At 44.2% G+C, this 14,003-nt stretch overlaps 1 protein-coding gene across 6 annotated transcripts in view; it reads right to left on the bottom strand.

The window, feature by feature from the left end:
• The window catches only part of depdc5 (DEP domain containing 5, GATOR1 subcomplex subunit), a 41,715-nt gene that overhangs the window by 10,393 nt on the left and 17,319 nt on the right, over positions 1 to 14,003 (bottom strand). For 3 of the 6 annotated variants that reach the window (XM_044134070.1, XM_044134074.1, XM_044134076.1), the window contains 9 exons: positions 10,892 to 10,948; positions 9,747 to 9,930; positions 8,420 to 8,580; positions 8,036 to 8,156; positions 7,521 to 7,688; positions 6,413 to 6,635; positions 617 to 753; positions 436 to 535; positions 168 to 230 (listed from right to left, as the gene is read on the bottom strand). In XM_044134070.1, coding sequence (XP_043990005.1) covers positions 168 to 230; positions 436 to 535; positions 617 to 753; positions 6,413 to 6,635; positions 7,521 to 7,688; positions 8,036 to 8,156; positions 8,420 to 8,580; positions 9,747 to 9,930; positions 10,892 to 10,948 — 1,214 coding nt within the window. The remainder of the gene's footprint in view (positions 1 to 167; positions 231 to 435; positions 536 to 616; positions 754 to 6,412; positions 6,636 to 7,520; positions 7,689 to 8,035; positions 8,157 to 8,419; positions 8,581 to 9,746; positions 9,931 to 10,891; positions 10,949 to 14,003) is intronic. The other 3 variants (XM_044134072.1, XM_044134073.1, XM_044134075.1) reach the window with 3 other exon arrangements.

Raw genomic sequence — 14,003 nt, 5'->3', positions numbered from 1 at the left:
GAGACTTTTGGACTTGGCAGTAAAACACATTTGGCACTGCAAATCTGAAAGGTCGCTGATCAGCAGGAGTCAGTCGAGCAATAATAAAGTATTAGTATGAAGAGATGCAACACATAACACACACCAACCAAACAGCTCCAGCAACACCCAGGGATCCAGTTACTGACCTGAGAGTGATAGATGTAGGAGGAGCGAGGGCTACGTATAAAATCCAAAACAAAGGCAGCGTCCTGTCAGCATACAGGAAGAGCACAACCCACAATCAAACACCCGAAGCCCAGCAACAAGAGCAGAACAGATGCAGAAAGACATGAGAAAAAGCCCCACACCAAACACAAACAAAGGACAGCTGCTTGGTCCCAGGATATGATGTTGATTAAATTAAATTCAGATTTCTCTGTAGAAGCCTGAAGCATTCAGAGAAGAAGTGCTCACCTTACGGGGACTGTCTACATATGTAGGAGCCATGGCAACACTAGACAGATCGCTCACAGCAGGGGTAGCCTTGGAGTGCTGCTGTTGCTCCTCCAGGGTCCTGAAGGAAAACAGGGAAATAATGCAGAGGAAAGAAAGATTTTTGCTTTCAGATTTACTTCAGCACCTCAGCAAGACTTACTTCTGGTTCTGCTCCATCTCCAGCAAAGCTGTCAGAGCTGAAGTGCCCCTCTTTCCTTGTGGAGGTGCCACAGGCTCAGGTGGGTAGGGTGGGACAGGACTGGTGACCTGCAGTCCTTTCATGGGTGTACCCTTCTGCTACAGAAGAGACACAATCAGCAGGGTTTCCCCACTGTATTATAAGCTTTACTTCTGCCACCACCAGGCTAAGGATTTCTTATTTATTTAAGGTTTTCTTTTTTTATGTTTGTATTTTTTAAGATTTCACAGGTGGTGTTCAGGTATTGATCTTCCAATCTTTGAATAATACATAATTATTGTGTATTAATACATTATTAAGTATGACAGGAAAGCTGATTTCCTGCCAGCTTTAACCATTTTTTAACTCAAAAACACAACGGACCGCTGGATGAATAACTGCCAGATTTAGCAAGTTTTCTGGGGGAAACCTTGAATCAGGAAAAGAGACGGACAACAGAGACTGTCCTGCTTTTAAAGATCATCACTTGCAGGAGGAACTCTCTTCTAGCCAGTAAAGCTGGAGAAGAAGCTCAAGATGTACATTATAAATATAGCACTGTTTGGTAACACACCACCAGAAGACAACAGTACCAAAGCTGCAACTAACCATTATTGTAGTAATCTATAATTCTGACAATTGATTAGCTAAAAAAAACTGGCACATTTTTCATTTGAACACTTTACACTTTTTATATAAAATCAAAAATGCAACTCTATATAGCCATTTGTATCTTATATAATCCAGAAGTTTCTGTGATCATTAAATGTCATTTCAAAAGACATTTTGGGTTTTTTCACAATAGTAGTTATAGAGTTTCCCTCTACTTGGGCTGCTTCCTTATGGTGGTGGAGGGTTTGAGGGCCCCAATGATCCTGGGAGCTATGCTGTCTGGGGCTTCATGCCCCTGGTAGGGTCACCCAAGGCAGACAGGTCCTAGGTGAGGGACCAGGCAAAGTGCAGCCCGAAGACCCCGATGATGAACGGAATCTTTGGACTTGGTGTTCCCTTCCCCGGACTCGGGTCACCGGGGTCCCACTCTGGAGCCAGGCCTGGAGGGGGGGGGGCACAATGGCAAGCTTTTACCCATGGAGCCCCGCCGGGCTCAACCTGAAGAGGAAACATGGGCCCACCACCTGTGAGAGGGGCCAAAGGTGTCGGGTGCATTGTGTGATGGGTGGCGGCCGAGGGAGGGGACCCTGGCGGTCCGATCCTTGGTTGCAGAAGCTCTTGGAACGTGGAACGTCACCTCTCTGGTGGGGAAGGAGCTGGAGCTAGTGTGTGAGGTTGAGAGGTTCCAACTACAAATAGTCAGTCTCACCTCGACGCATGGCTCTGGTTCTGGAACCAGTCTCCTTGAGAGGGGCTGGACATACTTCCACTCTGGAGTTGCCCAAGGTGAGAGGCGTCAGGCAGGAGTGGGCATACTTGTTGCTTCCCATCTCGGTGCCTGTACGTTGGGGTTTACCCCGGTGAATGAGAGGGTAGCCTCCCTCTGCCTACGGGTGGGGGGACGGGTCCTGACTGTCGTTTGTGCTTACGGGCCAAACAACAGCTCAGATTACCCACCCTTTTTGGAGTCCCTAGAGGGGGTACTGGAGAGTGCTCCACCTGGGGACTCCCTTGTTCTGCTGGGGGACTTCAACGCTCACGTGGGCAATGACAGTGAGGCCTGGAGGGGCATGGTTGGGAGGAACGGCCCCCCCGATCTGAACTGGAGTGGTGTTCTGTTGTTGGACTTCTGTGCTCGTCATGGATTGTCCATAATGAACACCATGTTCAAGCATAAGGGTGTCCATATGTGCACTTGGCACCAGGACACCTTAGGCTGCAGTTCAATGATCGACTTTGTCATTGTTTCATCGAATCTGCGGCCGTATGTCTTGGACACTCGGGTGGCTACCTGGTGGTGAGTTGGCTCTGCTGGTGGGGGAGGATGCCGGTCAGACCTGGCAGGCCCAAACGTGTTGTGAGGTCTGCCGGGAACCTCTGGCGAAATCCCCTGTGAGACGGAGCTTTAACTCCCATCTCTGGCAGAACTTCAAACATGTTCTGGGGGAGGTGGGGAACATGGAGTCTGAGTGGACCATGTTCTGTGCCTCCATTGTCGAGGCGGCTCATCTGAGCTGTGGCCGCAAGGTTGTCGGTGCCTGTCGCGGCGGCAACCCTCGAACCCGTTGGTGGTCACCTTTGGTGAGGGAAGCCGTCAGGCTGAAGAAGGAGTCCTATCGGGCCTTTTTGGCCTGTGGGACTCCGGAAGCAGCTGATGGGTATCGGCGGGCGAAGCGGCATGCGGCTCGGGTGGTTGCTGAGGCAAAAACTCGGGTGTGGGAGGAGTTTGGAGAGGCCATGGAGAAAGACTTCTGTACGGCTTCGAGGCGATTCTGGTCCACCATCCGGCGTCTCGGGGGGGGTGGGGGGGGGAGCAGTGCAGCACCAACACTGTCTACAGTGGGGATGGTGTGCTGCTGACCTCAACTCAGGATGTTGTGGGCTGGTGGGCAGAATACTTCAAAGACCTCCTCAATCCCACCAACATGCCTTCCATTGTGGAAGCTGAGCCTGGGGACTCTGGGTGGGGCTCTCCAATCTCTGGGGTCAAGGTCGCCGAGGTGGTCAAAAAGCTCCTTGGTGGCAGGGCCCCGGGGGTGGATGAGATCCGCCTGGAGTTCTTTAAGGCTCTGGATGTTGTAGAGTTGTGTTAGCTGACGCGACTCTGCAATATCGCATGGACATCGGGGGCAGTTCCCCTGGATTGGCAGACTAAGGTGGTGGGCCCCCTGTTCAAAAAGAGGGACCGGAGGGTGTGCTCCAATTACAGGGGGGTCACACTCTTAAGCCTCCCTGGCAAGGTCTATTCGGGGGTTCTGGAGAGGAGGGTCTGTCAGATAGTTGAACCTAGGATTCAGGAAGAGCAGTGTGGTTTTTGTCCTGGTCGTGGAACACTGGACCAGCTCTACACCCTCAGCAGGGTCCTGGAGGGTTCTGGGAGTTTGCCCAACCAGTCTAAATGTGTTTTGTGTACTTGGAGAAGGCGTTCAACTGTGTCCTTCGGGGAGCCCTGTGGGGGGTTCTCTGGGTGTATGGGGTACCGGGCCCTTTGATACGGGCTGTCAGGTCCCTATATGACTGGTGTCAGAGTCTTGTCCGCATTGCCGGCAGTAAGTCTGGCTCATTTCCGGTGAGAGTTGGACTCCGCCAGGGCTGCCCTTTGTCACCGATTCTGTTCATTACTTTTATGGACAGAATTTCTAGGCGCAGCCAGGGTGTTGAGGAGATCCATTTTGGTGGCCTTAGGATTGCATCTCTGCTTTTTGCGGATGATGTGGTCTTTTTGGCTTCATCGGACGTGATCTGCAGCTCTCGCTGGAGCGGTTCGCAGCCGAGTGTGAAGCGGCTGGGATGGCAATCAGTGCCTCCAAATCTGAGGCCATGGTCTTGAGCCGGAAAAGGGTAGAGTGCCTTCTCCCGGTCAGGGGGGTGTCCTGCTCCAAGTGGAGGAGTTCAAGTATCTCGGGATCTTGTTCACGAATGAGGGAAGAAGGGAGCGGGAGATTGACAGGCGGATTGATGCAGCGTCTGCTGTCAAGCGGGCGTTGTACCGGTCCGTCGTGGTGAAGAGAGAGCTGAGCCAAAAAGCGAAGCTCTCGATTTACCGGTCGATTTACGTTCCCACCCTCATCTATGGTCATGAGCTTTGGGTCATGACCGAAACAATGAGATCGCTGATATAAGCGGCCGAAATGGGTTTTCTCAGCAGGGTGGCTGGGCTCTCTCTTAGAGATAGGGTGAGAAGCTCAGTCATCCGGGAGGGACTCAGAGTAGAGCCGCTGCTCCTTCACGTCGAGAGGGGCCAGTTGAGGTGGCTCGGGTATCTGGTCAGGATGCCTCCTGGACGCCTCCCTGGTGAGGTGTTCTGGGCACGTCCCACCGGGAGGAGGCCCCGGGGAAGACCCAGGACACGCTGGAGGGACTATGTCTCTCGGCTGGCCTGGGAACGCCTTGGGATTCCTCCGGAGGAGCTGGTGGAAGTGGCTGGGGAGAGGGAAGTCTGGGCCTCCCTTCTGAAGCTGCTATCCCCGCGACCCGACCAGGATAAGCGGAAGAAGATGGATGGATAGTTATTCTAAAACCAAAATCTTTATGGTGTATCAACTAGTTATTTATATATTTTTAGATTTTAAAAAAGAGTAGAGGAAGAAGAAAGAGAAAGAAAATACTTTGAATAGTCATCATCATGTTAATGTGAGACAATTCAAGCTACATAGAGCAGTAAGGAAAAGATGATGAGGACTGGACTCCCCCGGCCATGCATGATGAAGGATATTCAGATACCAACTATGATGAAGACTATGATGATGAAAGTGTAACCCAGGTCCAAACAATCACCCTGGACACAGTCAGAAATGAATCAGTGAAGACTAATGTGAAAAACAAATAATACAAATGGAGAAAATACTGTCACGTTCCATACGTTGATGTCATTGCCAGGGTTGAGGAAGGCTCAAAGAACAGGTGTTACATCACTCCATGCATATATTCAACTACTTGGTCACTGATTAAATGCTCCTGGGGATTGCAGAACATTTTCCACTGGTTCAATGCCAACAAATAAAGAAACAGGTTCACTACCTGTCATACTAGATCATAATTAGGTTATTGTCCTGGTTCACTCTGAAGTCCATTCACCCTCTTCCATTCTTCAATTCATTTCCATTCCTCATGAAGCAGTCTTGCATCCACTCCAAAACTCATATAATGGTTTTCAAGCCAGCCATTGTTGAATCAAATGAGTTCATGGGAGATGTTGCTCTTCTTGATACATTATCAGCCTTTCTGAAGTTCGGCTTTAGATCCCGAAGAAGCTGCATGTACATCTGGTGGCACACTGTCACAGTAACCATCATCAATGCTTGAAGCCTCTACAGAAGAGATTAGTTGAAGCTACAACCTAAAATGCTTTAGTTGGCACTTTTTCTACAAGTGCAGGAAAGGTCAAAATCAAGTATGGTAGACAAAAGTTGTTGGTGAAACAGAAACTAAGAAAAAAACTTCCTAAAGTGTTCCATGCCTTATAAATGTTATAGGCAACATTTGTTTTTGCATCTAAGACTCACATTGTTGTGAGCCAAAAGTTCTAAGAAAAACCTGCTGTATCAAATGTGATACAAAAAATATATCATAAAATAAATGACATGGCAAAAAAACAGTTTTAGATTTTGCTTCAAGGCTTCATGAAGATACTCAAAAAATACACATTTTATAGTCTGAAATGCAATAACAGCATTTTATTTATAGCAAAGGACGCATCTGCAGCTAAAGACTCTTGCAACAGCAACATGTGAAAAGCTCAGTCTGTTCTGCTGCACTTCTTTCAGATTTACTTCAGTGTACGGCTAATCTGGTGAATATTATTTGCATTAGCCTACTAATAATTGGATAGCAAAAGGTGCTTAACAGGAGGTTTTATTTTTAAAGACTTTAACCAGGTGAAGCTAAAATTATGCCACTTGACAAGCATAAATATGGGTAGGATATATATATGCAGAGAAATGGTTTTCAGCCAAACAAAAAGCAAAATGTATATTTTTTGTATAGTTTTGTCTTCATTACTGCTCTGGTTATGTTGTTCTTTTAGCAAATGGTCTTTTTTGAGTCTGCATGCTCCAGTTAACAATTCATCCATTACTAAACTAGTTGACAATTATAGCAGTAATCATTTAATTGCCATTAATCATTTATTGGTTGTGACTCAGAAAGTCATGAGACAAGCCTCACCCTGATGATCCTGTCAGAGCGATGCCGTCGCCGTATGCGGTTGAGGCCTTCCACAAAGCGAATGAAGCCGTCCAACAGGACCCAGTCCCCACAGCCACCCATCCCAGTACCCGGCCCCTCTCCATACACGTCCCAGTGGCCCTCCCCGTCCGCCACCCGCCGAGCCCCTCCGGCTGGCAGCAGCAGAAAGCGGGTCCGCCAGAACTTCAGTGAGTCGATCAGGCTGTCGGGCGGAGACAAGCTTTTCAACATTGCTTCAACCACACATCTGCAGTGCTTTTATTCTGCTAAAAAATGAACGAAAACTAAAAGAGACTTATTTTACTTAACTAGAAAAACATGTTCATCTAACATAAAGTTACTGTAAACTTAAATCTGCCAGAGGTATGAATAGTATAACTAAACAGTACCTTTGATGCAATGCTTTTAGTGAAGGAATATAATAATCTTTATCAGTGAGATTCCAACTACTTGCTTAGTTCAAACCACTCTGGCCACTGCAGCCCTTGATGGTCTGCTTTTCAGCCTCTCATTGCTTTGGTGATGGCTGGTACCCATGAGCAGCCATCCATAGAATTACTCTAGAGACACAAGCAGTAACTGCACCATCACAGCCAATCAGTGAGCGACGGATGCTACCTGTTGCTACTGAAACCTCTTAATAACAGCGCTTGGTTTGGTAACTAGGATCAATTGAAATGTAAATGTGATTGAACTGAAATGACTTGTATCAAGGTGACATTTGTAATGAATTGGCACAATATACATAAAGTGAATTGAATATGAACAGGTGATACTAGAAAAGGGACTTCAAAAAGCCTTCATTTCCAAACCAAATATTCAATCAGATTAACACCTGGAAACTCTGCAGTGATCATATCTCAGAGAGGGAAAAGAAGAAAAGATCCTTACTCTCTCTCTCTCTCTCTCTCTCTATATATATATATATATATATATATATATATATATATATATATATATATATATATATATATATATATATATATATATATATATATACATACACACAGTTATATACAGTTCCCGGGACATTAGTGCTGTTGCTAGGCTCTGCATTTGCTCTGTGACAACATTCATTTGTGTGCACCTGAAGTCCTCAGAGCCAGCCGAGCAGATGTACTGGTCCAAGTAGTTCCACTTGTATTCCTCCAGCCGCTCATGTCCAAACTCCACCCAACAGGACACAAACTGAGCATCTGAGTGTGGAGGACACAGGCTGTAGCTGTACTGGATCTGAGCTGATTCATACGGATACCTACAGGCACACACACACACCACATCCTCACTTCTTTGTTTTAAATTGGAAACCAAAAAGTATAAACAGTTTTCCCCCCCGAACATGTTCTCTTTTTCATTTTTTTAATAAACTTTAAAAATATCTGTCATGTTAATAAAGAAAAAACAACAATAAAATCAAACCAAAATGTCATAACCTGCCGTCTATATGTCATTGAGTTTAGTCCTTTTTGGGTTTTGCCAGAGTAACTATCAGATAATCAGCTGTCGCTTTTTCAGTAATAACAAAAACATGCCTTTTAGAGGTTTCAAGAGCTGAGATTGCTATTCAGTGAATTTGAGTTGGATGATGTCAGAAGCACTCACTTCGGCAGGTAGCGAGTGACAGTGATGATTTTGTCTCTGAGGCAGACCTTATGAAAGGTGCGGCCCATGCTGAGCCAGTAAACCGTCTCTTCTTCCTCTGCTCGACGCAAAGACACCAGACCTGGGGCAACAACAATGGCAAAATGCTGTTTTTGTTTTTTTTTAGTGTTTTTCTGTCCCTTCATAGGCTGCATCCCCCATGCTTAGCACTGACCATGACAAAGATAATGTTGGAAATAAAAATGAAAACTGTTGCTTTAACACTATGCTCAAAAAAGTATTCATTCTTGTTTAGAAGTCATTTTCTGAAGTCTAAATTTGTGTTGTGTTTCCTCATAGCTGTATGCCAGGAACTGGTTAGATCTCTGGACCAGATTTAGTTACCTCTAGTGTACAGAGGACTGCTGCCAAGGGGCGTGGCCACTGCAGGAGGAGGTTTTCTGTTGTTTGTTTGGACTATTATTTGATATCCCTGCATTAACCTCTGACAGATAAACTCTTCAAACACCTGAGACGCCGTCATCACTGGAGCTTCATCTTCGCGTCTGTAAAAAGGAAAGAAAAAGGCAAAAGTCGTGGTCAAAAGGAGGATATCTCCCTGCCAACACAAGTAAAAACTATTTTGTCTTCTAGAGTAGAATGAAGAGTTAAACATTTATTTGAAAAATTGGGTTTTTAATATTATTGTTAAATATTTTAGAATTCATTTATCATTTTCAAACAATAAATTCTTGCATTATAGTTTCAGAATCCTCTGAAGTGGATGGTACCAACTCTGGAGTACCATTGTTGATCAGTTCACAAAACTCCTTAATGCCTCAACAGTAGTGGGCACATTTCCACTAATCTGTTAATGCACTAATGGTGGAGATTTGAAAACACAGCACACTTCGCTTGCCCTAAAATAAAGTTGCAATAATGTGAAAATAAAGTCATAACATTACCAGAATAAAGTCTTTACTGGAATAAAGTAATATTACCTGAAGGTCATATAATAGGAGAATGAATTAGTCATTTTATGATAATTCCACATCCACAAATAACGTAAAATGGGGAATGTTGAATATATTGTGAAGTTATACTTTGGTATCAGTTTTACAAATAAAGCAACACTATCTTTCAATACAAAAGCCTCAAATAATCACTAGCAGGACCTTGAAATAATTGTGAAAACAACATTTTCAAAGAAAGACTCAAGGAGCTGGTTTCTACTGAGGATTTTTTTCATAGAACAAACTTGCTCATAATTTTAAGAATGCTTATAATTAAAAACATTTTTAGTCTGAATACTCCACTGTAGGATTGTAGACCCTCATTAGTAAGTTTATATATATATTACATATATATATATAAGTTGTTTCTGAAACTCCGCCTCAGGAAGTCATCACAGCATGGCTCCTCTATTCACTCTTTAACAATGTTTTTTCCCAGAGTTTCACTGAGAAGTGGCTTGCATAATAAGCTCAACTGATGTGCAGTTTCACCAGGTGTTTGCCAACAGCTGCTGGCTAGTCTGAAAGAGCTGAGTGGGCGGGTGATAGGGGAGGGCTGGTCTGTGAGGCAGAAGCTCAGAAACTTGGAAACTCCATGAATGAATCAAGGCAACACTCCAGGTATGTTTTTGATGATCAAATAACTTTATAACATGATGAAAAGCTCATAGAAGTGGATTTTACATAATACTGCCCCTTTAAATTGTCACATTGTTCACCTTTCTAGATCACTGTGTGGCAAGAGGTCATAGCAGCCTTCAGTGTAGTCGTTCTGCAGCGTCTGACGGTCAGGGAAGTAGTCGGTGGTGAGGGGGAGGCAGGCTGGGGTAGTCAGGGACTTCCAGTCCACCCCCACCGTGCAGCAGAAGCTGGGCACTGTCGGAGGTGCAGACAGCAGCAGGGCTTCACACACAGACACAAAAATCCCCACCGCAAAGAGCATGACATGTACCCACAGTAGAGAGGCACATGTGTGGGAGGGATTTGGGAGGAAAGTGGAGTGAAAGGGCAGGAGTAAGGAGTGAACAGAAAGGGAAGACATGAAGATGGAAAAGAAGAAGAGATGATAATGCAAACACAAAAGAAGAAGAGAGAGGAAGAAAAACAGAAGTGTTACTTTTCCTGACGCCATCGCCCCTGCTGGTGATTCCTGCAGGGGGCGTAGCTGTGCAGCAGTGATCAGACATGCAGATTGCGCTCCTGAACAGTCACTCTGTGATCCACATCACCCACAACAAACTGAAAGTGTGTCCTAAGCTCAAACAAGGTGCTGAGTGGATTTAAGCAGCAAAATCTCATTGTACATGCTAATAAAAAGTAGTAGGAAAATTCCTAACCAGAAAGTTTGTGCCAAAGTAGCAAACTGTTTAAAGTTTGACAGAATCACCCAATTAATTGTCCTCAGAGAGAGAGAGATGTGTGTGCTCAACATGCAGTCATGCAGATAAGAGGCAGAAACAAACTAAGTTTAATGCAAACAGATCATGGTGAGGGGAAATTAAGGAGCTCTAACAGATTGGCTATAGATATCAAAACTCAGAAATACCAGGAGAGATTCAAGAAAAAAGCTTGGGAAGAAGTGGACAGAGGGAGGAGGATCCCACATGACCTGTGTGCGATGTCTCTACCTGCAACCCCTGTCAACAGACACCCACTGGAGAACCCTGTCAACAGACACCCACTGGAAACCCCTGTCTGCCAAAGCTCAATAAGCCCTCACAGGTTAAACACACCTCTGAAGGTTTATGGTCATCATCAGTTTGGTGATTAATAACAATTTCAGCCTGCTGGTGAAGCTGTATGACAATTTCAGCTAGCCTTAAAAAGACCTCATTTTAGTCCAGCAAAGATTGGATGGACTCACTCGGATCAGCACCGCTGGAGAACTCCTGGAAGGAGGAGCTTCGGTTGCCCAAAGGTCCTGCACACAATTTCACAATCACACAAAAGACAAAGCAGACAGTTATGAGATTTGTGGTTGACTATTTACACTAAAGACGCAGGCATTGTTTTATATTATTTTTTACACATTTTCCTTAAAGCAGCCAAATATTTTAAAGTGCAAATATTTGACCTTGCCAGAGGTCATATATACGGAAGAGGATTAGGGCAACCGAAAAAAAAAAGATTAAAGTCAGATTTTTTTTTTTTTTTCTCGGTGGCCCTAATTTTCTTCCATATATATAAGAGTCTAATATATGTGAAAAAACAAAAAACAAAACTAAATCAGGCCTGATGAGGAAAAACAATTCTTTACAATCAAATGTTCTTTTAAACTTCCACATATAATGTTACTTTTTAATCACTTGTAAATTTAACCAAACCAACATGGAAGTCCAACTCTCCAAGCTGCATGTTCAAACCCTTCACTTTCTTCTATGACATCATAACCCTCCAGTTTTGAGCAGACATAACCCTCCTGCCCCCATCTCCTCTTTTAACAAGAATGTTTTTGCTTTCTTTGCCAAATAGTATTATATGTTTTTGGATCTTTAAACCAGATATTTCACTGCAGCTGGTATCCCAGTCTAACAACTGTTTTTCTTGGTTCTGGTTTGGTTCCTGTTTCAAAGTGGGAACTTCTGTCACTGGGCAGTACCCTGGGGGCCCTGATTATTTTGGGGGCCCAGAGCCAGGGTATCAAAGAGTTTCTTTGTGTGTGCGTGTGTGTGTAGGTGTGTGTGTGTGTGTGTGTGCGTGTGTTTTGCAAACAGTGTACTTAGTACAAAACTCATAGGCCTAAATTAGATGAGATGTATTAATATTTGGGGAATTCTATGAATAAATTATATTTAAGCATTTGAAAATTCTGAAGTTATATTTAATTTCTTTGTGAGCAACATGGAGTTATAAACGTGAGCAGGATGAATAAAGAATAACTACAATTTAAGTCCAGGTGGTTGTATAGAGCATGTGTGATGCAAAAATAAATATGATTTTTAAATAACACAAGAAACAAAGAGCACAAGAATACTTACCGTATTTTCACGACCATAATTAGATTTTCTTCAAAATGTGAGGTGCGCTCTATAGTGCAGTGCGCCCTGTGTGTGTTGTAAGGCGGACGTATTAGAGAACACCATGAGAACGTTAAAGGGTGAAGTGGGCGTGGATTGTGTATAAAAGAACGGGTATGTGCGTTATGCAGAACATTGTTGTTTTAACAACCCCTAAAAATGGCGAAGAGACACGCATATGATGAAAGAGTGGCTGAGGGTGGTGTATGTAAAGAGACCAGGTGGTTTTTTCCACGCATCACCATCGCTGTTGGTCTGTGACTCCCTGCGTGCCCATCTCACACCCGATGTCAAAAAACAAGTAAAGCAAATGAACTCTGAGCTTGCTGTCATTCCGGGAGGCCTGACAAAGGAAATACAACCGCTGGACATCGGTGTCAACCGGCCGTTCAAAGTCAGGCTGCGAGCGGCGTGGGGGCGATGGATGACCGATGGAGACCACAGTTTCACCAAGAGTGGAAGGCAGCGGCGGGCGAGTTACGCTACAATTTGTGAATGGATTGTTCATGCTTGGGCTAACGTGTCTGCTGACACTGTTGTTCGAGCGTTCGCAAAAGCCGGCATCATTTCCGAGGAGCAGCACGGCACGGAAAGTGAGTCTGACAGTGAGGAAAGTGAGCCTGTCATGTTAGATAGAAATTTAGCGCTGCTGTTCAATTCAGACACAGAGGATGAGGACTTCGAGGGGTTTGACTGATGACATTACCGGTAAAACATTGATGATTGATGTTAGTACTTTGTAATTAATACTTAAATAAAGCACAACCAAAATCAGTTTTGCTTCCACTCTATTTTTAAATACACACTTGTATGCTTGTGTGTGTGTTGTTGATGTAAGGCGGACGTAGGAGAGGACACCATGAGAACGTTAACGGGAGAAGTGTGGGCGTGGATTGTATATAAAACCCGCGCCCTATAACACGGTGCGCCTTATGTGTGTGTTAAATACAGTAATGGCACACAAAACTGAGACTGCGCCTTTTAGTACGGTGCGCTCTATGGTCGTGAAAATACGGTACAAAAATAATTATTGAAAAACAAAATTTGTGGAATAGATTGATTTGATATTGATTTAATATTGACTCCATCAGTCCAGTTCCCCCCATCTGGACTGATGCATGTCTGTCAGTTGTTTATAAAGTTGGCTTCAAACTGTAGGAATGAAAGCCTGTTTTTATGTTTTTATTAACAGTCAACAGATGCTGTGCTAGGTGACACACAACTGCATGTTAATAAACATGTTATGTTTCTACATCAACTTCATTCTTGTTTCTGAACTTAATCTAGAATACCTGTAGTATGATGAACATCTCTTAAATATCTCTTTCTGTAATTCAAAAGAAAACTGAGATTAAGGAGTTTTTTCTGACCAGAACATCTCCTTCTAAGTGTGCTATTCCTAGATGAGTTTTAGGACAAACCACATATCAGTTCTCTTAGCCATAGGCCAGTGCAGCTTCCTGTAGTTCCAAATGTTACCACCGAATTACTTTGATAACTGGTAGAGTCCATTTTGGTTCATCCTCTCTTAATGTTCAGATGGTGGATTGAAGAGAGAGAGCTGGGTCATTTGTTCACAGCTTTAATATCGTTTTAAAACCTGACTTTGCTTCTGTTTCTCTGCTCACCTGTTCACTAATGTTCTCTAACAAACCTCTAAGGGCTTTGACTGTCTGATAGTCTATCATATAAAATACATTTTAAAATACATAAATCTGCTGTGAGCTTCTCATCTCTTCTAGCTGTCAGAAAGAACAGTTGGTTCTAACTAACTAGATGACTGTAGTAAGGAAGGGAGTGTCAGTAGTGAGGAGTGTCTGACCAGAGCCGGCCCCATCCTCAATGGGGCCCTAAGTGAAATGTAGTTTTGGGGCCCTCTAGTTCTGCTAACATTGTGGACTGGCTGCAATCAGCAGTCCGATCATTAGGTCATTCACACACCTGCTGTAAACTTATTGC

The sequence above is a fragment of the Gambusia affinis genome, linkage group LG12, assembly GCF_019740435.1.
Source record: "Gambusia affinis linkage group LG12, SWU_Gaff_1.0, whole genome shotgun sequence".
In the NCBI taxonomy this organism is placed as follows: Eukaryota; Metazoa; Chordata; class Actinopteri; order Cyprinodontiformes; family Poeciliidae; genus Gambusia; species Gambusia affinis.
The sequence above is the reverse complement of the archived record's forward strand: the minus strand, read 5'-3'. Positions and strand labels throughout refer to the sequence as shown.